The sequence below is a fragment of the Hemibagrus wyckioides genome, linkage group LG02, assembly GCF_019097595.1.
Source record: "Hemibagrus wyckioides isolate EC202008001 linkage group LG02, SWU_Hwy_1.0, whole genome shotgun sequence".
In the NCBI taxonomy this organism is placed as follows: Eukaryota; Metazoa; Chordata; class Actinopteri; order Siluriformes; family Bagridae; genus Hemibagrus; species Hemibagrus wyckioides.
The window spans coordinates 1,887,480-1,913,927 of NC_080711.1; the positions used below are offsets into that span (position 1 = coordinate 1,887,480).

Consider the following 26,448-nt stretch of genomic DNA (forward strand, 5'->3'; position numbering starts at 1 on the left):
CTCTCACACACACACACTCTCACACACACACACTCACTCTCTCTCTCTCTCTCACACACACTCACTCTCACACACACACACTCTCACACACACACACTCACTCTCTCTCTCTCTCTCTCACACACACACACACAGTAGCTAATTGAACATGACTGATCTATAAATTGAACAGAAGTTAGCTCTGGTTAAAATGTAAATCTTCATGAGGAATAAACACGTCGTGATTCAGTGGAAGGTTTTCAGTCCAACAACAAAATCCGATCCGAACGCCGCGCAGTCGGATTCCACCATCTGTGTATCATTTATCACGGAATTGACGCGCGTCATTCGCATAGCCGAGACCTGAAGTAATGCCACGAGACACTGTGTGTGTGTGTGTGTGTGACAGGCTAATTAGTAAAGTCTTAAACACTGTACTCCTGCACTCACACGTGATGCTATGTTCACGCTAGCAGGTGACAAGTTGCTCGTGTCGCTGCTAGTCGGAATCTCGTGGGGGCCTGGCCTGTGTTTCTTTTTCTTTCTTTTTCCATTTTTGCAAGAAGGAATAGCAGCTAGGTGCTAAAGTCGTGAGATCACGTGATTTAAACATCCGCTCGGAAAAACACAGATTCCCAAAAAACAAGGTACATATGGAAAAACTGTAGCAATTAGCAAAAACATGGTAATTTAAAGGGAAGTTTAATGTTGACTGTGTGAACAGAGAAACTCGTCTCCGTCTTTTTTTCCGGAATTCGGAATTCCGAGTTAAATGAGCGTCCTGTTGCACCGTCAATCCGTCCGTGTCTGTTCCGTTAGCGGATGCAGCTGCTGTTGTCGTAAAAGGAATCCAGAAAGTCAGGACTTTCATTTATCATCCCCCACACTCCCTACTTCCTGTGTCCTTTGGCGGCCATCTTGTTTTTTAGGCTCTGCCCCCTGAAGGTTACAGCTAGTTCTGGATTGATTTAAAAATCAGTTCTGGGTTGTTTTTAACCTGAAAAGATTTTGTTGTTGTTGTTGTTGTGTTCTGTTGTGGTTCTTGCTTTTTTAGGCTCCACCTCCTGAAGCTTACAGGCTATCTAAAGCATGACAAGATTTTTTTATCCACAGCTTCATGAGTGTGTGTTTGCTAAATTTTCTTACACACGCACACATGCACACACACACACACACACACACACACACACAGCGTCCTCTCCAAAGCCTCGGCTTTATTCTGGATTGTGTTTATTGAGGACTCGTGTTCTGTGAGCAGCAGAGTTTCTCTCCAGATGCACCAGTGAGGCGTAATCTGAGCCGCCGGACAGCGGGTGGCCGGACGACAGAGAGAGAGGTGTGAATGAGAGAGGGACAGAGGGACGGAGGATGATGAGCGGGGACGAGCAGTGTCTCCGTGTCAGAGACCTGATATTAGTGATGTCATGATGTGAGACCTCCAGGAACGTGGCTGTGTGGAGATAGATCATGGAGTGAAGACAAGGGGGAAAAAAGCTACTGCTTAAATTTCCACATCTAAAAACAGACAGCGCTCAGAGACCAGACGAGAGACCAGACGAGAGATGAGAGACCAGACAAGAGATGGCACACGTGAAAGTTTAGAATTATTATTCAATAAAAAATGAACAGCCTGTCTACCATGTACAGGAAATGAGAATATAAAAACACGTAAAAATTATAAATAAATCATAATTTTAAAAAAATACATTAATATATACTGCTACTTACTCATTACTACTAATTAATAATAATATTCTATTTCTTTTTTATTTAATAAGTTATTTTATATAATTATTTATTTATTTATTTATTTTGTTTCATATATATATATATATATATATATAAAATACCTACTGCTACAAAGTCATTATTACTAAATAATAATAATAATATTTTTTATTTAATAATTTATTTATTTTTATTTATTATTTTTTTAATACATTAATACATACTGCTACTTTACTAATAAATTACTAATAAATAATAATATTTTATTTCTTTTTCATTTAATAATTTATTTGTTTTTATTATTTTGTCATTAATTTAAAAAAAGAAATTTATACTGCTACTTAATCATTACTAATAATAATAATATTGTAATTATTTTTATTTGATAATTTATTTATTTTAATTCATTTATTTTATTTAATGAAAAAAATATGTTAATATATACTACTTAGCTACTTAGTCATTACTACTAAATAATAACAATATTTTACTTATTTTATTTAATAATTTATTTATTTTAATTAATGTATTCATTTATTTTATTTCATTTTTAAAAACAAAATACATACTGTTACCTTGTCATAACTACTAAATAACACTTGTTTAAATAATTTATTTATTTTAATTTACTTTTTTCATTTATTCATTGCTAATAAATGATGATAATATTTTATTTATTTATTTATTTATTTATTTATTTATTTATTTATTTATTTATTTATTTATTTATTTATTTATTTTATTATTTGTTTACTTTATTTATAAATTTATTTTTATTTTAATGTTTTTAAAAAAATACATTAATACATACCACTATACTGATTACTACTATATAATGATAATATTTTTTATTTAATAATTAATGTATTTTACTTTTCATTTATTTTATTATAATTTATTATTTATTACTTATAAACATATTATTATTTTATTATTTTTTTTACTTTTTTCACTCCTTTCATCTTTTATCATCAATGCACAATTTTTTTTCTGAAAATAAAAATTTTGTTTTATATTATTTTCACATAATAACGAGAATAATAATGAGAAAATTGTGATTTATTTCCAGATATCAGCTTAATGTTCATCATGAGCTCGTTTGAGATTACATTAAAACTATTATCCAGAATTTTTTCAAGCTTCTGGGATTATTTTATTCATTATTTTAGGTATTTTCTTTTTACAACAGGAATCAGATGAGTTCAGCTTCAGGTGATGTTTTTGTAAAGCTTAAAATGGTCATTTTGTCAGCAGAAGGTTTTCTTCCTCAGTGAAGTGTTGATGCTCCACTGTAAAGCTTCAGCTTCTGTGAAAAGTCCAGGAATTATTTCAGCTCTTCATTATGGGAGATTTCTGATCCTTTAAGGAACAGCTGCATTGCCGCTATTTCTGTCTGCTCTCAATCGCCTGGATCTATTTATTCCCTCAGCACCTGTCTCACTTTCTGTCTGTCTCTCTATCTGTCTGTCTAGCTGTCTGTCTGTCTAGCTGTCTGTCTTTTCCTCTCTCCCTCTTTCTGTCTTTCTCTCTCTATGTCTCACTTTCTCTCTCTCTCTTTCTGTCTGCCTGTCTTTCTTTCTCTTTGTCTTTCTTTCTCTGTCTTTCTTGTCCCTCCATCTTTCTGTCTTTCACTCTCTCAATCTGTCTTTCTTGCCCTGCCTTTCTCTCCCCCTTCTTGTCTCTCTCTCTCTTTCTCTCTCTCTGTCTTTCTTGTTCCGTGATTCTTTCCATCCTGCCTCCCCTTCACTCCCTCTGTCATACTCCCTATCTCTTGTCTTTCTTTTTGAATATCTTGCCTAATCTCTCTATATCATATTCTCTCTCTCTCTCTCTCTCTCTCTCTGTATCTGTCTGTCTGTCTCCACTCTGAAGAAGACATGTTGGTGTTTCTGCTTAATAGTCATCTCTCTATCTTTCATCTCTCTCTCTCTCTCTCTCTCTCTCTCTGTCTCTCTCTTTCCCAGTCTCTGTCTCTCTCTTTCTCTGTCTCTCTCTGTCTCTCTTTCTCTCTCTCTCTCTCTCTCTCTCTGTATCTGTCTGTCTGTCTCCACTCTGAAGAAGACATGTTGGTGTTTCTGCTTAATAGTCATCTCTCTATCTTTCATCTCTCTCTCTCTCTCTCTCTCTCTCTCTCTCTCTTTCCCAGTCTCTGTCTCTCTCTTTCTCTCTCTCTCTCTCTCTCTCTCTTTCCCAGTCTCTGTCTCTCTCTTTCTCTGTCTCTCTCTGTCTCTCTTTCTCTTTCTCTCTCTCTCTCTCTCTCTCTCTCTCTAGTCATGGTTCTCAGCTTTCTCTCAGGGTAGCTGAGGCGAGCCCCGGTGGTGTTTTACAGCCCTGATGAACACGGGTAATAAATATCTGGGATATTAATGTCAGGGATTTGTAAACATTGGTCTGCTGCTGATTCAGCTGTTACTGTGAGAAGCATGAAGATATGTGGAATAAAGAAACCTCACGATCCTCACGCATCATTACTGATTCTTTCATTTATTTCATCTTTCTAATTTAATCCTTATTCATCGATAATAATCGTAATAATATCTATCATCATGACTCTTTTTTAATAACTCATAATTTAATGATAATAATTATTCTCTCAGAATCAGTTATTGATCATGGGTTATTGATTATTGATCAGATTTTTTTCCTGAATATTTATATAAATCTAAACATGTGTATGTTGGGATCTGAAGCGTGTGTATGTTGGGATCTGAAGCGTGTGTATGTAGGGATCTGAAGCGTGTGTATGTTGGGATCTGAAGCGTGTGTATGTTGGGATCTGAAGTGTGTGTATGTTGGGATCTGAAGCGTGTGTATGTTGGGATCTGAAGCGTGTGTATGTAGGGATCTGAAGCGTGTGTATGTTGGGATCTGAAGCGTGTGTATGTTGGGATCTGAAGCGTGTGTATGTAGGGATCTGAAGCGTGTGTATGTTGGGATCTGAAGCGTGTGTATGTTGGGATCTGAAGCGTGTGTATGTTGGGATCTGAAGCGTGTGTATGTTGGGATCTGAAGCGTGTGTATGTTGGGATCTGAAGCGTGTGTATGTTGGGATCTGAAGCGTGTGTATGTTGGGATCTGAAGCGTGTGTATGTTGGGATCTGAAGTGTGTGTATGTTGGGATCTGAAGCGTGTGTATGTTGGGATCTGAAGTGTGTGTATGTAGGGATCTGAAGCGTGTGTATGTTGGGATCTGAAGCGTGTGTATGTAGGGATCTGAAGCGTGTGTATGTAGGGATCTGAAGCGTGTGTATGTTGGGATCTGAAGCGTGTGTATGTTGGGATCTGAAGCGTGTGTATGTTGGGATCTGAAGCGTGTGTATGTAGGGATCTGAAGCGTGTGTATGTTGGGATCTGAAGCGTGTGTATGTTGGGATCTGAAGCGTGTGTATGTTGGGATCTGAAGTGTGTGTATGTAGGGATCTGAAGCGTGTGTATGTAGGGATCTGAAGCGTGTGTATGTTGGGATCTGAAGCGTGTGTATGTTGGGATCTGAAGCGTGTGTATGTTGGGATCTGAAGCGTGTGTATGTTGGGATCTGAAGCGTGTGTATGTTGGGATCTGAAGCGTGTGTATGTTGGGATCTGAAGCGTGTGTATGTTGGGATCTGAAGCGTGTGTATGTTGGGATCTGAAGCGTGTGTATGTAGGGATCTGAAGCGTGTGTATGTTGGGATCTGAAGTGTGTGTATGTTGGGATCTGAAGCGTGTGTATGTAGGGATCTGAAGCGTGTGTATGTTGGGATCTGAAGCGTGTGTATGTTGGGATCTGAAGCGTGTGTATGTAGGGATCTGAAGCGTGTGTATGTTGGGATCTGAAGCGTGTGTATGTAGGGATCTGAAGCGTGTGTATGTTGGGATCTGAAGCGTGTGTATGTTGGGATCTGAAGTGTGTGTATGTTGGGATCTGAAGTGTGTGTATGTTGGGATCTGAAGCGTAACTGATGCGTGGTCTTACGTCTCTTTGTACATTGTGGAAGAAGAACATCTGTACAGAAACCTTCTACTGACTCTGTAGCTATAACCTTATTGTGGATGTGCTGAGGGTTTATTCTGTTACATTATCATGTCTTTCTGTAGAGAGAGAGAGAGAGACAGACACAGAGAGAGAGACAGACAGACAGATACACAGAGAGAGAGAGAGAGAGAGAGAGACAGACAGACATAGATACAGAGAGAGAGAGAGAGAGAGACAGACAGACAGACACACAGCGAAAGAGAGGGGGAGACAGACAGACAGAGAGAAAGAGAGGGGGAGAGAGACAGACAGACACACAGAGAAAGAGAGGGGGGAGAGAGAGAGACAGACAGGCAGACACACAGAGAAAGAGGGGGAGAGAGAGAGACAGACAGACACACAGAGAGAAAGAGATGAGGGAGAGAGACAGACAGAGAGACAGACAGACAAAGAGAAAAAGAGGGGAGAGAGACAAACAGACAGACACAGAGAGAAAGAGATGAGGGAGAGAGACAGACAGACAAAGAGAAAAAGAGGGGAGAGAGACAAACAGACAGACACAGAGAGAAAGAGATGAGGGAGAGAGACAGACAGACAAAGAGAAAAAGAGGGGAGAGAGACAAACAGACAGACACAGAGAGAAAGAGATGAGGGAGAGAGACAGACAGACAAAGAGAAAAAGAGGGGAGAGAGACAAACAGACAGACACAGAGAGAAAGAGTAGGACAGAGAGAGAGAGAGCGAGAGACAGACTAATGATCTAATGAGTCATTCCTGTAGTTTCTACCATTAATCTCTCCTCATGATCCGGATAATCAGGGATTAGTTTTGGTGTTTTATTCTGAATCACTGTGCAGTTTAACTTTAGATTACAATCCAGAGCCAGTAAACAGACATCATCAACATTTTATGGTAATGAGATACTCAGGTACTTAATTAATTAATTAAACCATACTGAACTGTCTCTCTGTAATTAAACCACACTGAACTGTCTCTCTGTAATTAAACCACACTGAACTGTCTCTCTGTAATTAAACCACACTGAACTGTCTCTCTGTAATTAAACCACACTGAACTGTCTCTCTGTAATTAAACCACACTGAACTGTCTCTCTGTAATTAAACCACACTGAACTGTCTCTCTGTAATTAAACCACACTGAACTGTCTCTCTGTAATTAAACCACACTGAACTGTCTCTCTGTAATTAAACCACACTGAACTGTCTCTCTGTAATTAACCACACTGAACTGTCTCTCTGTAATTAACCACACTGAACTGTCTCTCTGTAATTAAACCACACTGAACTGTCTCTCTGTAATGAAGACACACTGAACTGTCTCTCTGTAATTAAACCACACTGAACTGTCTCTCTGTAATTAAACCACACTGAACTGTCTCTCTGTAATTAAACCACACTGAACTGTCTCTCTGTAATTAAACCACACTGAACTGTCTCTCTGTAATTAAACCACACTGAACTGTCTCTCTGTAATGAAGACACACTGAACTGTCTCTCTGTAATTAAACCACACTGAACTGTCTCTCTGTAATTAACCACACTGAACTGTCTCTCTGTAATTAACCACACTGAACTGTCTCTCTGTAATTAACCACACTGAACTGTCTCTCTGTAATTAAACCACACTGAACTGTCTCTCTGTAATTAAACCACACTGAACTGTCTCTCTGTAATGAAGACACACTGAACTGTCTCTCTGTAATTAACCACACTGAACTGTCTCTCTGTAATTAAACCACACTGAACTGTCTCTCTGTAATTAAACCACACTGAACTGTCTCTCTGTAATGAAGACACACTGAACTGTCTCTCTGTAATTAAACCACACTGAACTGTCTCTCTGTAATTAACCACACTGAACTGTCTCTCTGTAATTAACCACACTGAACTGTCTCTCTGTAATTAACCACACTGAACTGTCTCTCTGTAATTAACCACACTGAACTGTCTCTCTGTAATTAACCACACTGAACTGTCTCTCTGTAATTAACCACACTGAACTGTCTCTCTGTAATGAAGACACACTGAACTGTCTCTCTGTAATTAACCACACTGAACTGTCTCTCTGTAATTAACCACACTGAACTGTCTCTCTGTAATTAACCACACTGAACTGTCTCTCTGTAATGAAGACACACTGAACTGTCTCTCTGTAATGAAGACACACTGAACTGTCTCTCTGTAATTAACCACACTGAACTGTCTCTCTGTAATGAAGACACACTGAACTGTCTCTCTGTAATGAAGACACACTGAACTGTCTCTCTGTAATGAAGACACACTGAACTGTCTCTCTGTAATTAAACCACACTGAACTGTCTCTCTGTAATTGCGATTAATAAATAAATAAATAAATAAATAAATACACATAAATAAAAACACATAAATAAGTAAATAAACAAATAAATAAATAAAAAGGAGTTCCTCAAGGCAACATCCTGGGACCCATTTTGTTCAGGAGGTTTGATCAAAATCTAAAATTATCACCAAAAAAATAAAAAATGTAATACATAATCACATCTTACAGTATCACTATTGTGTCTTATACATGTATAGAATATTTTGTAAACTTGTGGACATTAATTTGTAAATATAAATATGAATAGCATCTAATACAAAGCTAGAATTTTTTTTTTTATATTATAGGTTCAATGATAATTGTGGCATTCAGATCTGAGAGTAACGATGTCATTATTCCAAAATCTCCTCCAAACTCCTGCAGTTGAGGGTCAGGTCTCTGAGTATCATCACATACCACCCAGAAAAAGGCTGATTTAATTTACTCTACACTTTTATACAGAGTTTACACCTGCATCTGGTCAGTTAGAGTAGGTGGGCACTCGTACCTGGCTGCTTGCGTTCAGGCATGTTCCTGTTTCATCCGTCTATCGCTTCTTCTCTCTTCTCCCTTTTCCTTTAAGTGGATGTGTCCAGTCTGGATCCCATGTCCATTTATATATTAAGAATTCTGCAAGAGGGTGTAAGAGAGAGAGAGAGAGAGAGAGGGAGGGAAGGACCAAGGGAGGGACAGAACAGAGTGTCACTTGAGATCTGAAGATAATCCGGGGTACGTGGAAAGAAGGTGTGAAAGACGAGAGACGGAGAAGTGAAGGAAAGAAGGAGGTTTATTATAACATTACTGACCCCAGAGCTGCCTGTGTGATTCGTACGGAGGTCAGGGCCCTTAGCGGACATGTTAATTGATGTAGCGACAGGCTCATTAAGAGGTGCAGACATTTCAGAACACAAGACAGTTTGTCATCTGACAGCGTCGCTTAGCAACCAGAGAAACAGACAGAGCGGGACGGGATCGTCGAACAAGCGTTCGTGACCTGCAAACAGAAACAGACATGTGGTCTGGTGACCTGCAGGATGGTGATCGTAGAGTTTTGGTGATGTTGAGGATGACAGATCATAAAAGATTTGAGGGCATGCGGTCATCCTGAGTTCAGTGAGTTCAGCTTAACAGCTTGTAGTCGATACAGCAGGTGTGTGTGTGTGTGTGGAACAGGTTTTAGCAAAAATGAGTGTAAAACTAGGCAAAAAAAAATGTAGGAGTTGGCAAATTATGTCATGATGGCTTTATTTCTCTTTTTTGATATTGACGCCATTTCTAATGTTCTCTTTGTTGGCAGAAATATTTTTGATTAAATTCCTAATTATTTGATACAAAACAGGCTTTTTGTAAATGTTAACAACATGGCAACCCACCAACCTGGCAACCCGGTCTAGTTATATGAGCTGTCCTGTTTGACTGCTGCCCCAGTGGACGCAAGTTACTGTTGCACTTCCTGTTTTGTCCACTAGGGGCAGTAATAAGTGTATGGCGCTAGAGAGAACACGACACCAAGCACTGAGAAATAACATGAAAAATCATCACCCAGTCGTCTGTCAGACAGCAACAACTTTAATCACTGATAAGAGGTGATCAGTATTCCTGTGGAATTGTGGGAAATGTGAATGAAGACTTTATGAGCGTCAACAAACCTTCAACTGAAACTTCTTCAGATCTGAAGTGTGACTGATGCGTGGTCTTACATCTCTTTTGTTTTTTATCTGTAGCTATAAAGTTATTATTATCATGTCTTTCTGTGGAGAGAGAGACAGACAGACAGACAGATAGACAAAGGGGCAAAGAGAGAGACAGGCAGACAGACAGAGAAAGAGTGACAGATGGACAGATAGGAAAGGAGAGAGAAAAAGTGACAGACAGACATACATATAGAGAGACAGACAGACAGACAGACATAAAAAGAGAGACAGACAGACAGAAAGAAGAAAAAGATGGACAGACATACAAAGAGAGAGAAAAGGAGAGAGACAGAGACAAACTGAGAGAGAGAGACAGAGAGAGAAAGAAAGAAAGAAAGAAAGAAAGATGTGCTTAAATGAAATTATCCACACTAACACTTGATGGAATAGCAGATTATTTATATATTAATTATCTAAAACAGTAAAATTTAATAATATAGTCATGAATAATAACTATAATTATATTATAATATTAGATAATAAAAAATTATTTAATGTCCAGTAAAATAAAACTGACCGATTCTGGGATTAAAATCTCATGATTATTATTTCAGATTTCTTTCTGTGCTAAAATTACAAACTAAATATTCAGGCTGAGTCGTAAATTATAATCGCAAATTAATTTTCTTAATTCATTTTTTAATATTTTATTAATTCTGTTTAAACGACAGCCATTTTGGATTTAGCCGCTATTTTGTTTTCCACAGGTAACTCTACTTCTTGCTGCTTTTATTTTAGACTTTTATAAAGCCTTTGATTCACTTGAGCACAAGTTCATATTTTTAAGCTCTTGCTAAATTTGGGTTTGTTGTTGATTTCTGTAGAGCCATTAGGACATTATACAGAAATAACAATAGTGCTATTAAATTAAAATTCTGAACCTCACCTCAAGATTCAGTTTTTCACATGGATTAGACAAGGCTGTCCCATATCTCCACATTTATTCTTAATTGCCTCTCAATTTTTGGCTCTGCATGTTTCCAGTGGTAATTTACAAGGTATCACAACTGACCATAGACAAATTATCATTAGCCAGCTGGCTGACCACATGACTTTATTTCTGAGTGACCGGTGCTTCGGTGCTTCGGGTCTCTGTCCAAATATCAACAAATGTGAGTTAATGTCAGTGGAACGCTGTGATGTTCCCTCTATATGCAACATTCCTGTGAATGATCAAGTTACACACTTGGGAATTGTAATTAATAAAGATAAAAAAAATAAGATGTAAATTAAATTTTGACCTTCTCATGATGAAAACACAAAGGAATCTCAACTCATGGTTGCAGAGAGACTTATCAATCAGAGGGAGAATTTTGATAAAGAAATATTAAAAAGAGTTGATAGCATGTTAAAAAATTTTGTTTGGAAAAATAAAACCCAAGGCGACACGGTGGCTTAGTGGTTAGCACGTTCATCCTGGGTTCGAGTCTCGCTCCTGCTCACTGTGTGTGTGGAGTTTGCATGTTCTCCCTGTGCTTGGTGGGTTTCCTCTGGGTGCTCCGGTTTCCTCCCACAGTCCAAAGACATGCTTCTAAATTGCCCATAGTGTGTGATTGAGTGAATGAATGAGTGTGTGTGTGTGTGTGTGTATGTGCTCTTCGATGGGTTGGCACTCTGTCCAGGGTGTATCCTGCCTTGATGCCCGATAATGCCTGAGATAGGCACAGGCCCCCCGTGACCCGAGGATAGATCAGATTGTCTGCGGTACAGACAATGAAATGAAATGAAAATTAAACCCACTATATTAGAAAATCAGTAATAATGAATACAACAGGGGGGGACTGGATTATTTAGATTTTTACCACCTTAAACAATAATTTTAAAATTAATTAATTAATTAATTAATTAATTAATTAATTAATTAATTAATTGTCTTAAGAATTTTCTTAAAAATCCCTCTTCACTCTGGAATATTATCCCTGAATTTTCTCCTACTCTGTAATTATAATGTTTCAAAGATCCCTGTCAAACTTCCTAATTTCCATAAGCAGATGCCCTTGGCCTGGTGCTTAATACACACACACACACACACACAGATATTATTTATGGAATAATAAGGATGTTCTTTACAAAGAATAAATCACTTTTCTTTAACAGCTGATTCGGAAACAACCTTCTTTTAGTCGGTCAGCTTTTTCAGTCACATGGCAGACTATTCAGATTTCTTACAGAAATATAATATTCCTGTATCTGCTGATGAATATGCCGTTGTTTACAATGCCATTCTTTCTGGTGTGTCTTTTCTGTTGCAAGGTGCTACATTTCCATGGCCATGTACCTACTCTTTATAAACTGACACAGTGATCGGAAATGTGTGCTTTTCTGCAGACCAACATAAAAATAACTATAAAATCAGATCTCTCTTCCGGAGGGAGATAACGACAATTCCATATATAATACCATATTGGAATGATATTGTGGAGAGTATACCTTGGGAGAAAGTATGGACCTTGTATGGATCTGCTTACAAATAAAGTAAAAGAAATAACATTTAAACTGATTCACAGATGTCACCCAACTAATTTATATTCTTAGAAAATAAAAGTCAGATGTTGAGGAGAATTGCTGTTTTTTGTCATTCCTCTGAGGAAGACTCGGCGATGCACCTTTACACAAACATTCTGCTCAGATTTTTTTAAAGTTTATTCAAACTTACTTTGTAAGTGACTTTTCTTTTTGTTTTAAATATGCTTTATTTGGAATATACAAAAAAGAATATGGGGAAGTATTACATCATTCATTTGTGTTTACTGTTTACTGTTTACAAACTAAAGTTTTCGTTATTCAAAGTGGACTTAGATAAGTATATGGAAACTATCCAAGTTCTGTTCATTTGAAAGCACTGAAATCTTTATATTCGTCCTTTGTGTCTCCCTGAGATTTATTTGTATATTAAATCCTCTTGATCCTGGCAGCAAGGCTGTATGTATATTCTTGTATTTTTTTCTCTCTTTCTTCTTTCTTGTCTTAATGTTTATAATTGTTTTGTCTTATTGTCTTAATGGTTTGATGTATGTACTGTTTAATAATAATAATAATAATAATAATAATAATAATAATAATAATAATAATAAAGGTAACTCTACTTCCGGGATCTTCAGGAAGTAATGCGATACGTAATTTCCTGCGCACGCACCGGCAAAATGGCTCCGATGGGATGTTTATCCTCTGCACTGGTAGTTTTAACGACTGTTTTAGGGTTTTATACAGGATTTGTGGATTGTAATAATGGCAGAAGGGTGAGCGAGAGTTTAATAAAATAACCTGCGGGTTAAATCTTCATGTATGTTTACAAAATGTATCAATGAAAGTGGAGATGTCAGTGTGTGCTAATCGGCTAATGCTAACGGTTTAACGTCTTTATTTACGTCTCTTCTCTTATTCTGCATTTTTATGGGAGAAAATAACTTCTGATATCTTTATAAATATCACGTAACGTCGTTTTAATGGCTGTTTTATTAATTAACGTTATGATCATGGATTATAGGTGTGACGTCACTGTACGTGAATCAGTTAATCAGGTCACGTGATTTCATTTCATTTATAACAGTTTTTATCCGTTTATAGTTACCGTCCATGTTGGGAAACCAGTTCTTTCATGTGTAATAAATAAAACAAAACATCTCAATATCAGTTATTTTTATTAATACTGTTTATACTGAACAAGTTAGACACCTGGACAGAAACTTTCTGCTGACTATAAAGGCTATAAAGTTACTGTGGATGTGCTGAGGGTTTATTCTGTTACATTATTATCATGTCTTTCTGTGGAGAGAGAGTGAGAGAGAGGGGCAGAGAGACCGACAGACAGACAAAGAAACAGAAAGAGGCAGACAGACAGGAAGGCAGACAGATAGACAGAGAGAGAGACCAACAGACAAAGAAAGAGGCAGAGAGAGAGAGACACACACATAAAGAGAGAGAGGCAGAGAGACTGACAGACAGACAAAGAAACAAAAAGAGGCAGACAGACAGAAAGAAAGACAGGCAGGCAGATGAATAGACAAAGAAAGAGAGAGAGAGACAGACTGGCAAACACAAAGAGAATGAGAGACAGACAGACAAAGAGAGAGAGAGGTAGAGTGAGAGAGATACAAAGAAACTGAAAGAGGCAGACAGAATGAAAGACAGACACAGAGAGAAAGACAGGCAGAAAGAGAGAGAGAAGGAGTGACAGGCAGACATACAGAGACACAGAAAGAAAGAGAGAGACAGACAGACAAAGACAAACAGGCAGAGAGACAGAAATAGAAAGACAGACATATAGAGAGAGAGATGGAGACAGACAGACAGAAACAGAAAGAGGCAGACATGAAGAAAGAAAGACAGGCAGACAGACAAAGAGACAACTGGAGAGAGAGAGAGACAGGAAGACAGAGAGACAGTCCGTGTGAAAGAGCCATTACTATGGAAACGATGAGGTAGTAAAAAAGGTGTGGTTGTGTCCGTGTGTGTGTGTGGTTGTGTGTGTGCAGGGGTCTGATGGTGCGGAGTCTGATCTGGCCGGCTTCTCTGTGCCTCTGGAGCACTCTTTTGAAGTGGGTGAGTGAGTTTCCACACAGACACATGAGCTGGAGGATTCTGGGTAAATATCATGAGGGAGAAAATAAACACATCCTCTGAGCTCTGTGAGAGGATTCGGGATGAAGGAGGAGGAGGAGTTAAACTCACAGTGCATGAGGACACACACTTCACATTACTCATTGTGCAGATGCAGATTTCATAAGTTACACACACACACAGTGATGTAGGTTTGTTTGTTGTCCCCTCAGACGACACGCCCAGGTTCAGGACTCGTGGTACGATTCATCTGAAGGCCGGGAGAGAGAACAGTGCTGCTCTGACCCAGACCGAGCTCTCACACAAGGACAGGAGTCTACTGAAGGTCCCACAGATAAACTCTACACACACTACACACACACAAACTCACACACACATAAACACACACACAAACTCACACACACATAAACACACACACACTACACACACATAAACACAAACTCTCTACAGTAACTACACACACAAACTCTCACACACACAAACTCACACACACATAAACACACACACACTACACACACATAAACACAAACTCTCTACAGTAACTACACACACACAAACACACAGTCTCTACATACACAATTATACTACACAAACACACTACATAAACTACAGACGCATAAACTACACACACAAACTACACACACTGTCTTTACACTCACACACACACTCTCTCTACACACACATAAACGCACATACTCACTATAACCAGACACACACACACTACACACTCTCTCTCTCACTACACACATAAACACTACATTAAATGCACACCGCACACACTAACTACACACACATAAACACACACACTCACTACCCACTCTTTCACTATACATACTACACACGCACACTCACTCCCCACTCTGTCACTACACACACACACACACACACACACTACAAAATGTTATATCAACATTTTCAAAAACATTCCTACAGTGCACCATGCTTCAGTTGTGTGTGTGTGTGTGTGTGTGTGATCAGGACGTAGCGGCTGTAGACGGTCTGTACAGGGTCCGAGTTCCCCGGGTGTCTCCGCAGTCAGACAGACAGACAGATGGTCACCTGAGTGCCTTCGTCAGAGCCGTAAGTGGGAGGAGTTTTTAAATCGTGTGCCGCTCAGTGCAGGTGTGCAGCGCCGCTTCATTTCCTGCGTTGTTTCCTCATTTCCTGTTTCAGTGCTCTCTGGTGGAGTCACACCTGAGTGATGTCATCACGCTGCACACCGACGTCAGCGGCTCGGTCATCGGTATCTCCATAGTGACCGTGCCTGGGGCGTGTCGCGGAGCTGAGGTTGAGGAGGACGTGGACCTGGAAACGTTCAACACCACCATCAGTGTCATGGCTCCAGTCAACGCACCGGCGTGAGGAAACACACACACACACACACACACACACACACAGGGGCTGATACGAGAAATAAGACCAGATCAGATATCAGAGGAGAGTAGTGATTTTGATCTGATCCTAAACGAATAAATGTTTTTCAGTGTTTTATTTGAAAGCTTGTTTTCTTTTACAGGAAGTCATTTACAGTTTGTTAGCACTCTGATATATCATGTGTCATAGAAATGTCCTAAAATATCATGATGTGATCTTTTTGTCGTATCGCCACACCCTTATCACTCACTCATCGCTTGTTCTAAATCAGAACATAACCAAAATATAACAAAAATAAGAACATTATTTATGAGCAGTCAGAATGTTTGGACAGCAGCCGTGAGAAATGATCGTGATGAAGTTAATTATTGTTTCACCTCCAAACTGTGTTGTTTTTCCGTCCTCCAGCCCCGAGACGGCTCTGTTTATCGAAAGGATGGAGCAGGAACAGGACAAGAAAGGAAAAACCCAGGAGCAGAAGTCCTTCTTCGCTAAATACGTGAGTGTTCGGATTTAAAAACGTGTTGAGAGAGCGTGATGTCAACACCGCCCTCATGTGTAACGAGCGGCGAAGTGACCACGGGCTCACAGGACGTGTCATCGTTTATTCTGCCGTTATTCACGTGAGCGTTAATGGTTACTGGAACTCTAATGCAAACATTATAACTGCTAGCTGACTGCTAGCTCCTTCCTCACATCTCCAGCATGGATGGAGGAGGTGGCACTTCCTGTTCATGCAGGAGAGTGTTTCTGATTGGTTGGCTACTAGAGGTGGGCTGAAATAATCGTCTCTGTGATGTATACCATCATGCTTTCTTCAAAGGTTCTGCATCAGTCTTTTATTGATTGAAGATTTTTTTGGCAAGGTTCAAAAGAACTGCTGCGAGAAATTAAGTTTGGAGAAGAATCCTTAAACAAGCGCTCATGTAGGGCAGGAAAAGTTAACCAACAGTTAACTAACAGACTGACCGCTGCACTGAGACTAAAACGTGTGAGCGAATCTTACAGAATCATAACCGAATCCTGAGAATCAGAATCGAAACAGGTGAATCACTGCAGGGTTTGTTTGTGTGTAAATGGTTAAGTGTGTATCTATATTTATACAAGTGTGTGCGCATGTGTGTGCATGTGTGTGTGTGTGTGTGTGTTGATTCTGTGCTGGTGTGTGTGTTTCAGTGGTATTTGATTCTAGGAGGTGCAGTGTTCCTCATGGCCACCAGTTCAGCACAGCCCCCAGCAGGGGGAGCCAGAGAGCAGTGATTCACACAGCCAAGTACCGCAGTCCCTCACACACACTGTCCACTTTTTTCTGGACACAAAAAAGTCTGAGTGCACTGTTAAAAAAACAAAGAGCTGATTTTATCTCCTCACATGTTGTTAAAGGTGCAGTATGTCATTTTCAGACCTGTTTGTAGCTCTGTGATGAACACACAGAGAGCAATATCCTGAATGTTTTCCATGCAGAAGATCTCACCTGTCTTTACATAAAGACTCTCTCTATATTTTTCTAGAAGATTCTGGCCCAGAACTTAGCTCCGCCCACCGGTCAGAACAGATAAACAGCTGCACAATTTCGTAAAAGGACTCTGAAGGACTAAAACAGCTGGAAATGAAGCACTTTTTTAATATAATAATATTTATTATTTAAGAATACATAGTAATTAAGTAATAATTATTATTATTATTATTGTCCATTTTTGTTCTTTATTCAGTAATACATAGAGATTAATTAGCATAATAATAATAATAATAAACTTTATTTATAAAGTACTTTTCAATTCCATAGTAAAGCTAAAATAAAAATTCTACTATCAAAAGAATGAAATCTAGAATAAAAACTAGAAATACCAAAACAGAGGGTGTTAAAAACTTCCAGTTAAAAAGATTTTATTTCAAATGTTTAAAAAAGCAAGTTTTTTATTCAGTCAGTAAATAACAGATGAAATAAGATCAGATCTTGGGAGTGGACTCAGAATTTTTTTAACCATAATTGTGTGTGTGTGTAAGTAAGTGTGAGTGAGATTCAGTCACTTTTTAAGCGTTTGTCCACAAAACACAGCGGCTCGGCAAAAATTGAAGACCAAGAATTCTGTGCGCGTGTGTGTGTGTGTGTGTGTGTGTGTGTGTGTGTGTTGTGGAAGTAGAGTTGGTTTCTGTGTGTCTTTTAGCTCCACCCACACATCCCCGCTCGGCTCAGGATTCAGATAGTTACGAGGATGGTGTGGGGGATTATGGGTGATTTGCTGAGCCACAGTGTCCAGTGGAAAGGCGCCCTGTGTGTGTGTGTGTGTGTGTGTGTGTGGGATGATTAATTGAACTGCACACTGAACGGAGTAAAATGAAGGATCTGGAAATCACAGAGCACTTACACTCATACTCACATGTCTAATTAAATCAAGCACATGAAATCAGAGCTGTTCCTAAGACTGAATGACTCCCTCATCGACTCCCTGAATGACTCCCTAATTGACTCTCTGATCGACTCTCTGATTGACTCTCGGATCGACTCTCTGAATGTGACTCCCTGGTCGACTCTCTCATCGACTCTCTGAATGACTCCCTATATGACTCCCTGATTGACTCTCTGAATGACTCCCTATATGACTCCCTGATTGACTCTCTGAATGACTCCCTGATTGACTCTCTCAATGACTCTCTCAATGACTTTGACTTTGTTGTCTGACTCTTCTGGTCAACTCTGTGTTAGACTCTCTGAAACAGTCTTTGAAGGACTCGCTGAATGACTCCCCTGTCGACTCTCTGAATGTCTCTGTAATCGACTCTGTAAAGCTCTTTGAGCAACTTTGTTATCAACTCTTGGTACAACTCTGTAATTATCTCTAAAAACCTTTGAACAAGACTTTATTGACTCCGAAAAACTCTCTAAACAAATCTTGACTCTAAACGACTCTCTGAACGACTCTCTTATTGACTCAGTAATCGATTCTGACACAATTTAAATGACTCTGAACCTCTCTCACTCTCCTTAATTCACCTTCAGTTCCATCGCCACTGTTTCTTTAATAATGTCTATAATAAATACTTTAGGAGTGTTTTGGAGAACAGGATGTAAATATTTCTCTCAAACATTTCTGATTGGCCGATTCGGGTATTTCATTTATGCTGTAAGTATGAATCTCAAGGCATCATGAATAGGTGTTGATGCTCCGCCTGCATGTTCACATCACCGAAAGCGAAACGTAGCCATAGCAACGAGTTCATTATATGGGGGTGGAGCCAGAGTATTGCTAACAGTGTCCGGTGTGATCTCAAACACTGTGGGGATGAAACTGAAGGTGTCCTGCGAAGAAACGTCACCTGATTAATCAAATCTCTCGCTAGATCGCTCTGCTAATTAACGAGGGTTTAACAATTAACCTTTCATCTTTTCCTCTCAGAGCGCTAATTCTGTCCGTGTCTCTCTTCTTTCTCCCGGTTAGTGGATGTACATTGTCCCTCTCGTCCTCTTCCTCATGATGTCCGGAGCGCAGGATCAGTCTGGAGGCGGAGCTAGCGGTGGTGCAGCCAATGGGGGCGGGCGATGATCTCCACGGCAACTGCAACTCTTCTGTTATTGGTTTATAAAGTGTACATAATAACTTAAGAAATGATAAATGAACGGAACAGGATCCACATGCTAATAAACTAAGAAGCTAACACTGAAGAAGTTTAAAACTGTCTTTGTTTTTGTTTTTTTTTACTGAATTATTGAATAAAATGTGCAGGAAATCATCTGAGTGTTGGAGACCTGGATCAATAACGCTGTGTATTGGCGTCACAGACATGCTAGGAAAAAAAAATTTGTGGCATCCGTTCAATCCCACGATGCACTGCAGTAGGTAGGGAATGTTTTCGATCTTAACATGTTTATAAACATACTTCCTTATTTAGCCCCTCCTACAAAACTCCATATAAGGTAATGCTCACAGAGAGAGGCGAAAACTGCGACTAAACGGCGGCGATCGAGTGTCGCGGTCGGTGTAGAGGTCACCGCGAGGTCATGCGTCTGAAATATCTCCGTTTGTCACAGCGAGATGGTGCTTACATGTTCAGCCCCCTGTTCTGGCCGGGTCAGATTTTTGCCGTCTGTCCGTCCATCCATCTGTCTGTCAGTAGGAAATTCCTGTCGGTGTGATCTCTCACGGATACGCGGTTCAGCGTGGGATGAGTAGCGGCATCTCCGCGCTACGACATGAATGTGGTTGAAGGTGTGAGGGTTTATTTGCAGGGGATTTCAGACAGAACGAGAAGATGGACGTGTTGGCAGCGGAGGTGTTTCCAACATCACCCTCGGTGTCGGGTTGATCTTCGGCTTCGTGATGTTCCGGACTTCCATGGAAGCATTGTGATTGAATTACGCTGCGGAGAATAACGGGAACATTCACGTATAATGGAAAGAAAGAAAGCGGCTGAGCAAGAGATGAGAAGCAAGAATTGTGTGTGCGCGTGTGTGTATATCTCAGATTCAGGACACCACACAGTCCTTCCCAGAAAAAGGCAGCAGGGGGTTTGGCTGGACATCAAATGTGTTAAACTCACCCGGATTCCCTCCCTGACCCCCACACTGCTGCTGCTGCGGGGGAACAGCTGGTGTTTGTGTGTAATCTCTCTCCAGAATCAGAGTTTACTCCTGTGGTGTTAAAAAATAATCCATTCTTCATGGAGTTATTAATAACCGGAACTTTTCACCACCTATTCCAGCCGTGTGTGTGTGTGTGTGTGTTGGAGTATAAAGACCTGAGTGATGTGTCTGTGAGTCTGATCTAAAATGAGTCGGTGTGTTTTAGATGTGTGTTTTTCCCTCTGTTGGAGAACCGTACACAATGTTTCATTGGCTGAAGATGAAATTTGAGCTGCTTTTTAGATGAACAAACATCTCAGAACATCTCAGAGAGCAGAAATGGGTTTGAGATCAACATTTACTTTGAAGATACAAACATGTCTGTGGAAAATAAATAAACCGTGATGATGGTTATGATGCTGATGGTGTTGGTAGTGTTGATGGTGGTGGTAATGGTGATGATAGTGATTGTTGTGGTGGTGTTAGAAGTGATGATGATGATTGTGGTGGTGGTAAAGGTGACAATGGTGGTGATGATGGTGAACCGTACACAGTGTTTTACTGGCTGAAGATGAAATTTGAGCTGCTTTTTAGATGAACAAACATCTCAGAACATCTCAGAGAGCAGAAATGGGTTTGAGATCAACATTTACTTTGAAGATACAAACATTTCTGTGGAAAATAAATAAACCATGATGATGGTTATGATGCTGATGGTGTTGGTAGTGTTGATGGTGTTGGTGACGGTGGTGGTGATGGTGGCGATGGGGATGGTGATGATAGTGATTGTGGTGGTGGTAAAGGTGACAATGGTGGTCTTGGTGATGGTAGTAGGGGTGATGGTGGTCTTGGAGATGGTGATGGTAGTGATGGTGGTCTTGGTGATGGTGATGATGGTGAAATGATAATGGTGGTGGTGGTGTTGGCTGTGGTGATGAAGATGGTGGTGGTGGTAGAGTTGACAATGGTGGTGATGATGGTGGCAGTGTTGGCTGTGGTGATGAAGATGGTGGTGGTGGTGTTGGCTATGGTGATGAAGATGGTGGTGGTGTTGTTGGCTGTGGTGATGAAGGTGGTGGTGGTGTTGGCTGTGGTGATGAAGGTGGTGGTAGTGGTGGTGTTGGCTGTGGTGATGAAGGTGGTGGTGGTGTTTGCTGTGGTGATGAAGGTGGTGGTGGTGGTGTCGGCTGTGGTGATGAAGGTGGTGGTGGTGTTTGCTGTGGTGATGAAGGTGGTGGTGGTGTTGGCTGTGGTGATGAAGGTGGTGGAAGTGTTGGCCGTGGTGATGAAGGTGGTGGTGGTGGTGCTGTTGGCTGTGGTGATGAAGGTGGTGGTGGTGGTGCTGTTGGCTGTGGTGATGAAGGTGGTGGTGGTGTTGGCTGTGGTGATGGTGTTGGTGTTGGCTGTGGTGATGAAGATGGTGGTGGTGGTGTTAGCTGTGGTGATGAAGGTGGTGGTGGTGTTGGCTGTGGTGATGAAGATGGTGGTGGTGGTGGTGGTGTTGTCTGTGGTGATGAAGATGGTGGTGGTGGTGTTAGCTGTGGTGATGAAGATGGTGGTGGTGGTGTTAGCTGTGGTGATGAAGGTGGTGGTGGTGTTGTTGGCTGTGGTGATGAAGGTGGTGGTGGTGGTGTTAGCTGTGGTGATGAAGGTGGTGGTGGTGGTGTTGGCTGTGGTGATGAAGGTGGTGGTGGTGGTGTTGGCTGTGGTGATGAAGGTGGTGGTGGCTGTGGTGATGAAGGTGGTGGTGGTGATGAAGGTGGTGGTGGTGGTGTTGGCTGTGGTGATGAAGATGGTGGTGGTGGTGTTAGCTGTGGTGATGAAGGTGGTGGTGGTGTTGGCTGTGGTGATGAAGGTGGTGGTGGTGGTGTTGGCTGTGGTGATGGTGGTGGTGGTGTTGGCTGTGGTGATGAAGGTGGTGTTGGCTGTGGTGATGAAGGTGGTGGTGGTGTTGGCTGTGGTGATGAAGGTGGTGGTGGCTGTGGTGATGAAGGTGGTGGTGGTGATGAAGGTGGTGGTGGTGGTGTTGGCTGTGGTGATGAAGATGGTGGTGGTGGTGTTAGCTGTGGTGATGAAGGTGGTGGTGGTGTTGGCTGTGGTGATGAAGGTGGTGGTGGTGGTGTTGGCTGTGGTGATGGTGGTGGTGGTGTTGGCTGTGGTGATGAAGGTGGTGTTGGCTGTGGTGATGAAGGTGGTGGTGGTGTTGGCTGTGGTGATGAAGGTGGTGGTGGTGTTGGCCGTGGTGATGAAGGTGGTGGTGGTGGTGCTGTTGGCTGTGGTGATGAAGGTGGTGGTGCTGTTGGCTGTGGTGATGGTGGTGGTGTTGGCTGTGGTGATGAAGGTGGTGGTGGTGTTAGCTGTGGTGATGAAGGTGGTGGTGGTGTTGGCTGTGGTGATGAAGGTGGTGGTGGTGGTGTTGGCTGTGGTGATGAAGGTGGTGGTGGTGTTGGCTGTGGTGATGAAGATGGTGGTGGTGTTGGCTGTGGTGATGAAGGTGGTGGTGGTGTTGGCTGTGGTGATGAAGGTGGTGGTGGTGGTGTTAGCTGTGGTGATGAAGGTGGTGGGGGTGTTGGCTGTGGTGATGAAGGTGGTGGGGGTGTTGGCTGTGGTGATGAAGATGGTGGTGGCTGTGGTGATGAAGGTGGTGGTGGTGGTGTTGGCTGTGGTGATGAATGTAGTGGTGGTGTTTGTGGTGATGAAGGTGGTGGTGGTGGTGGTGTTGGCTGTGGTGATGAAGGTGGTGGTGGTGGTGTTTGTGGTGATGAAGGTGGTGGTGGTGTTTGTGGTGGTGAAGGTGGTGGTGGTGTTGGCTGTGGTGATGAAGGTGGTGGTGGTGGTGTTTGTGGTGATGAAGGTGGTGGTGGTGGTGTTTGTGGTGATGAAGGTGGTGGTGGTGTTGGCTGTGGTGATGAAGGTGGTGGTGGTGGTGTTTGTGGTGATGAAGGTGGTGGTGGTGGTGTTTGTGGTGATGAAGGTGGTGGTGGTGTTGGCTGTGGTGATGAAGGTGGTGGTGGTGTTTGTGGTGATGAAGGTGGTGGTGGTGGTGTTGTTTGTGGTGATGAAGGTGGTGGTGGTGGTGTTGGTGTTGGCTGTGGTGATGAAGGTGGTGGTTGTGGTGATGAAGGTGGTGGTGGTGTTTGTGGTGATGAAGGTGGTGGTGGTGGTGGTGTTGGCTGTGGTGATGAAGGTGGTGGTGGTGGTGTTTGTGGTGATGAAGGTGGTGGTGGTGTTAGCTGTGGTGAAGGTGGTGGTGGTGTTAGCTGTGGTGATGAAGGTGGTGGTGGTGTTAGCTGTGGTGATGAAGGTGGTGGTGTTTGTGGTGGTGGTGGTGTTTGTGGTGATGAAGGTGGTGGTGGTGTTTGTGGTGATGAAGGTGGTGGTGGTGTTTGTGGTGATGAAGGTGGTGGTGGTGGTGTTTGTGGTGATGAAGGTGGTGGTGGTGTTTGTGGTGATGAAGGTGGTGGTGGTGGTGTTTGTGGTGATGAAGGTGGTGGTGGTGGTGTTTGTGGTGATGAAGGTGGTGGTGGTGTTAGCTGTGGTGATGAAGGTGGTGGTGGTGTTAGCTGTGGTGATGAAGGTGGTGGTGGTGTTAGCTGTGGTGATGAAGGTGGTGGTGGTGGTGTTGGTGTTTGTGGTGATGAAGGTGGTGGTGTTGGTGTTTGTGGTGATGAAGGTGGTGGTGGTGTTTGTGGTGGTGGTGGTGGTGTTTGTGGTGATGAAGGTGGTGGTGGTGTTTGTGGTGATGAAGGTGGTGGTGTTTGTGGTGGTGTTTGTGGTGATGAAGGTGGTGGTGGTGTTTGTGGTGATGAAGATGGTGGTGGTGTTTGTGGTGATGAAGGTGGTGTTTGTGGTGGTGGTGGTGGTGGTGTTTGTGGTGATGAAGGTGGTGGTGGTGTTTGTGGTGATGAAGGTGGTGGTGGTGGTGGTGTTTGTGGTGGTGGTGTTTGTGGTGATGAAGGTGGTGGTGGTGGTGTTTGTTTGTGGTGATGAAGGTGGTGGTGGTGTTTGTGGTGATGAAGGTGGTGGTGGTGTTTGTGGTGATGAAGGTGGTGGTGTTTGTGGTGATGAAGGTGGTGGTGGTGTTTGTGGTGATGAAGGTGGTGGTGGTGGTGTTTGTGGTGATGAAGGTGGTGGTGGTGTTTGTGGTGATGAAGGTGGTGGTGGTGGTGTTTGTGGTGGTGGTGGTGTTTGTGGTGATGAAGGTGGTGGTGGTGGTGTTTGTGGTGGTGGTGTTTGTGGTGATGAAGGTGGTGGTGGTGTTTGTGGTGATGAAGGTGGTGGTGTTTGTGGTGATGAAGGTGGTGGTGGTGGTGGTGGTGTTTGTGGTGATGAAGGTGGTGGTGGTGTTTGTGGTGATGAAGGTGGTGGTGGTGGTGTTTGTGGTGGTGGTGTTTGTGGTGATGAAGGTGGTGGTGGTGTTTGTGGTGATGAAGGTGGTGGTGGTGGTGTTTGTGGTGATGAAGGTGGTGGTGGTGGTGGTGTTTGTGGTGGTGGTGGTGTTTGTGGTGATGAAGGTGGTGGTGGTGTTTGTGGTGATGAAGGTGGTGGTGGTGGTGGTGGTGTTTGTGGTGATGAAGGTGGTGGTGGTGGTGTTTGTGGTGATGAAGGTGGTGGTGGTGGTGTTTGTGGTGATGAAGGTGGTGGTGGTGGTGGTGGTGTTTGTGGTGATGAAGGTGGTGGTGGTGGTGTTTGTGGTGATGAAGGTGGTGGTGGTGGTGTTTGTGGTGATGAAGGTGGTGGTGGTGGTGGTGGTGTTTGTGGTGATGAAGGTGGTGGTGGTGGTGTTTGTGGTGATGAAGGTGGTGGTGGTGTTTGTGGTGATGAAGGTGGTGGTGGTGTTTGTGGTGATGAAGGTGGTGGTGGTGGTGTTTGTGGTGGTGGTGGTGTTTGTGGTGGTGGTGGTGTTTGTGGTGGTGGTGTTTGTGGTGGTGGTGTTTGTGGTGGTGGTGGTGGTGTTTGTGGTGGTGGGTGGTGGTGGTGGTGGTGGTTGTGGTGTGATGAAGGTGGTGGTGGTGTGTGTGGTGATGAAGGTGGTGGTGGTGGTGTTTGTGGTGATGAAGGTGGTGGTGGTGGTGGTGTATGTGGTGATGAAGGGGGTGGTGGTGTTTGTGGTGATGAAGGTGGTGGTGGTGGTGTTTGTGGTGATGAAGGTGGTGGTGGTGGTGGTGTTTGTGGTGGTGGTGATAACATTTACCCACTAGGTGTTTTTGTCTGTTGAAGAACATCTAGTGAGTGAGGAGATCAGCCAGAGAAACAGAGAAGAGTTCATTCTTTAAACTTAGGATTTATTTGAATAATTAAACCATGACTGACTTTGTACTTCTGCTTGGTGCTTGTGTTTGTTCTGGAAGGTTGCCTGCTGTATCTCATTAGGTCAGTGTGTCCACTCCAGCAGGTCGTGTAATGGAGGTTATAAACGTGTGAACCTCCAGACTCCATCACACTTGGCATGTGCGCTAAACTGGTAGCTATAGACTTCCATTGCTTGTTAGCCACATTAGCATCCAGTGCCAAATGAAAAGAATTTAAAGTGATGGTTCGATTTCAGGTGGGCTTTTTAAGAGACTTGTTTCTCTTTTTTTAAACGACATGAGAGGATTAAATGTAATGTATACACCCCCTACACCCCCCCACACCCCCCACACCCCCTGCAATCACACTGCAATCCCCTCCCTTTTTTTTTTGGTTGAGGGAATAAGAGCGTGGTGTTGATGTGTGTGAAGCAGATCAGATCTTCACTCGCAGAACCACCATCATGTCCATCAGCTCCAACGGAGTCATGCCTGAACTGAAGAAAACAGGTACGTCTCTCTCTCTCTCTCTCTCTCTCTCTCTCTCTCACATGCGCTCTCTTGTTATCTTGCTCTCTCTCTCTCTCTCTCTCTCTCTCTCGGTCTTTGTCTCTCTCTCTCTCTCTCTCTCTCTCTCTTTCGTGTGCTCTCTCGTCATCTTGCTCTCTGTCTGTCTCTCTCTGTCTCTCTCTCTCTCTCTCGGTCTTTGTCTCTCTCTCTCTCTCTCTCTCTCTCTCTCTCTTTCGTGTGCTCTCTCGTCATCTTGCTCTCTGTCTGTCTCTCTCTGTCTCTCTCTCTCTCTCTCGGTCTTTGTCTCTCTCTCTCTCTCTCTCTCTCTCTCTCTTTCGTGTGCTCTCTCGTCATCTTGCTCTCTGTCTGTCTCTCTCTCTCTCTCTCTCTCTCTCTCTCTCTCTCTCTCTCACATGCACTCTCTTGTTATCTTGCTCTC

At 42.2% G+C, this 26,448-nt stretch overlaps 3 protein-coding genes across 5 annotated transcripts in view; 2 read left to right on the forward strand and 1 right to left on the reverse strand.

The window, feature by feature from the left end:
- The window catches only part of mybpc2a (myosin binding protein Ca), a 42,540-nt gene extending 33,914 nt beyond the window's left edge, over nucleotides 1-8,626 (reverse strand). Inside the window, exon 1 of the mRNA XM_058405805.1 lies at nucleotides 8,528-8,626. Coding sequence (XP_058261788.1) covers nucleotides 8,528-8,549 — 22 coding nt within the window. The 5' untranslated portion in view covers nucleotides 8,550-8,626. The remainder of the gene's footprint in view (nucleotides 1-8,527) is intronic.
- A 4,191-nt stretch (nucleotides 8,627-12,817) lies between these two features.
- Nucleotides 12,818-19,379, forward strand: emc10 (ER membrane protein complex subunit 10). 3 transcript variants are annotated; one of them, XM_058376414.1, is made up of 8 exons: nucleotides 12,836-12,952; nucleotides 14,189-14,255; nucleotides 14,486-14,598; nucleotides 15,252-15,353; nucleotides 15,447-15,631; nucleotides 16,056-16,146; nucleotides 16,824-16,920; nucleotides 19,088-19,379. In XM_058376414.1, the coding sequence occupies exons 1-7, from the start codon at nucleotides 12,857-12,859 to the stop codon at nucleotides 16,905-16,907; spliced, it is 738 nt and encodes a 245-aa protein (XP_058232397.1). In that variant the 5' UTR covers nucleotides 12,836-12,856; the 3' UTR covers nucleotides 16,908-16,920; nucleotides 19,088-19,379. The 3 variants fall into 3 exon arrangements, with proteins under 3 accessions (XP_058232406.1, XP_058232388.1, XP_058232397.1); XM_058376423.1 differs by lacking the exon at nucleotides 16,824-16,920 and having other exon boundaries at nucleotides 12,818-12,889; XM_058376405.1 differs by lacking the exon at nucleotides 16,824-16,920 and having other exon boundaries at nucleotides 12,822-12,952.
- A 6,525-nt stretch (nucleotides 19,380-25,904) lies between these two features.
- Nucleotides 25,905-26,448, forward strand: part of zgc:195001 (uncharacterized protein LOC567531 homolog) — a 7,523-nt gene continuing 6,979 nt past the window's right edge. Inside the window, exon 1 of the mRNA XM_058373971.1 lies at nucleotides 25,905-26,009. Coding sequence (XP_058229954.1) covers nucleotides 25,964-26,009 — 46 coding nt within the window. The 5' untranslated portion in view covers nucleotides 25,905-25,963. The remainder of the gene's footprint in view (nucleotides 26,010-26,448) is intronic.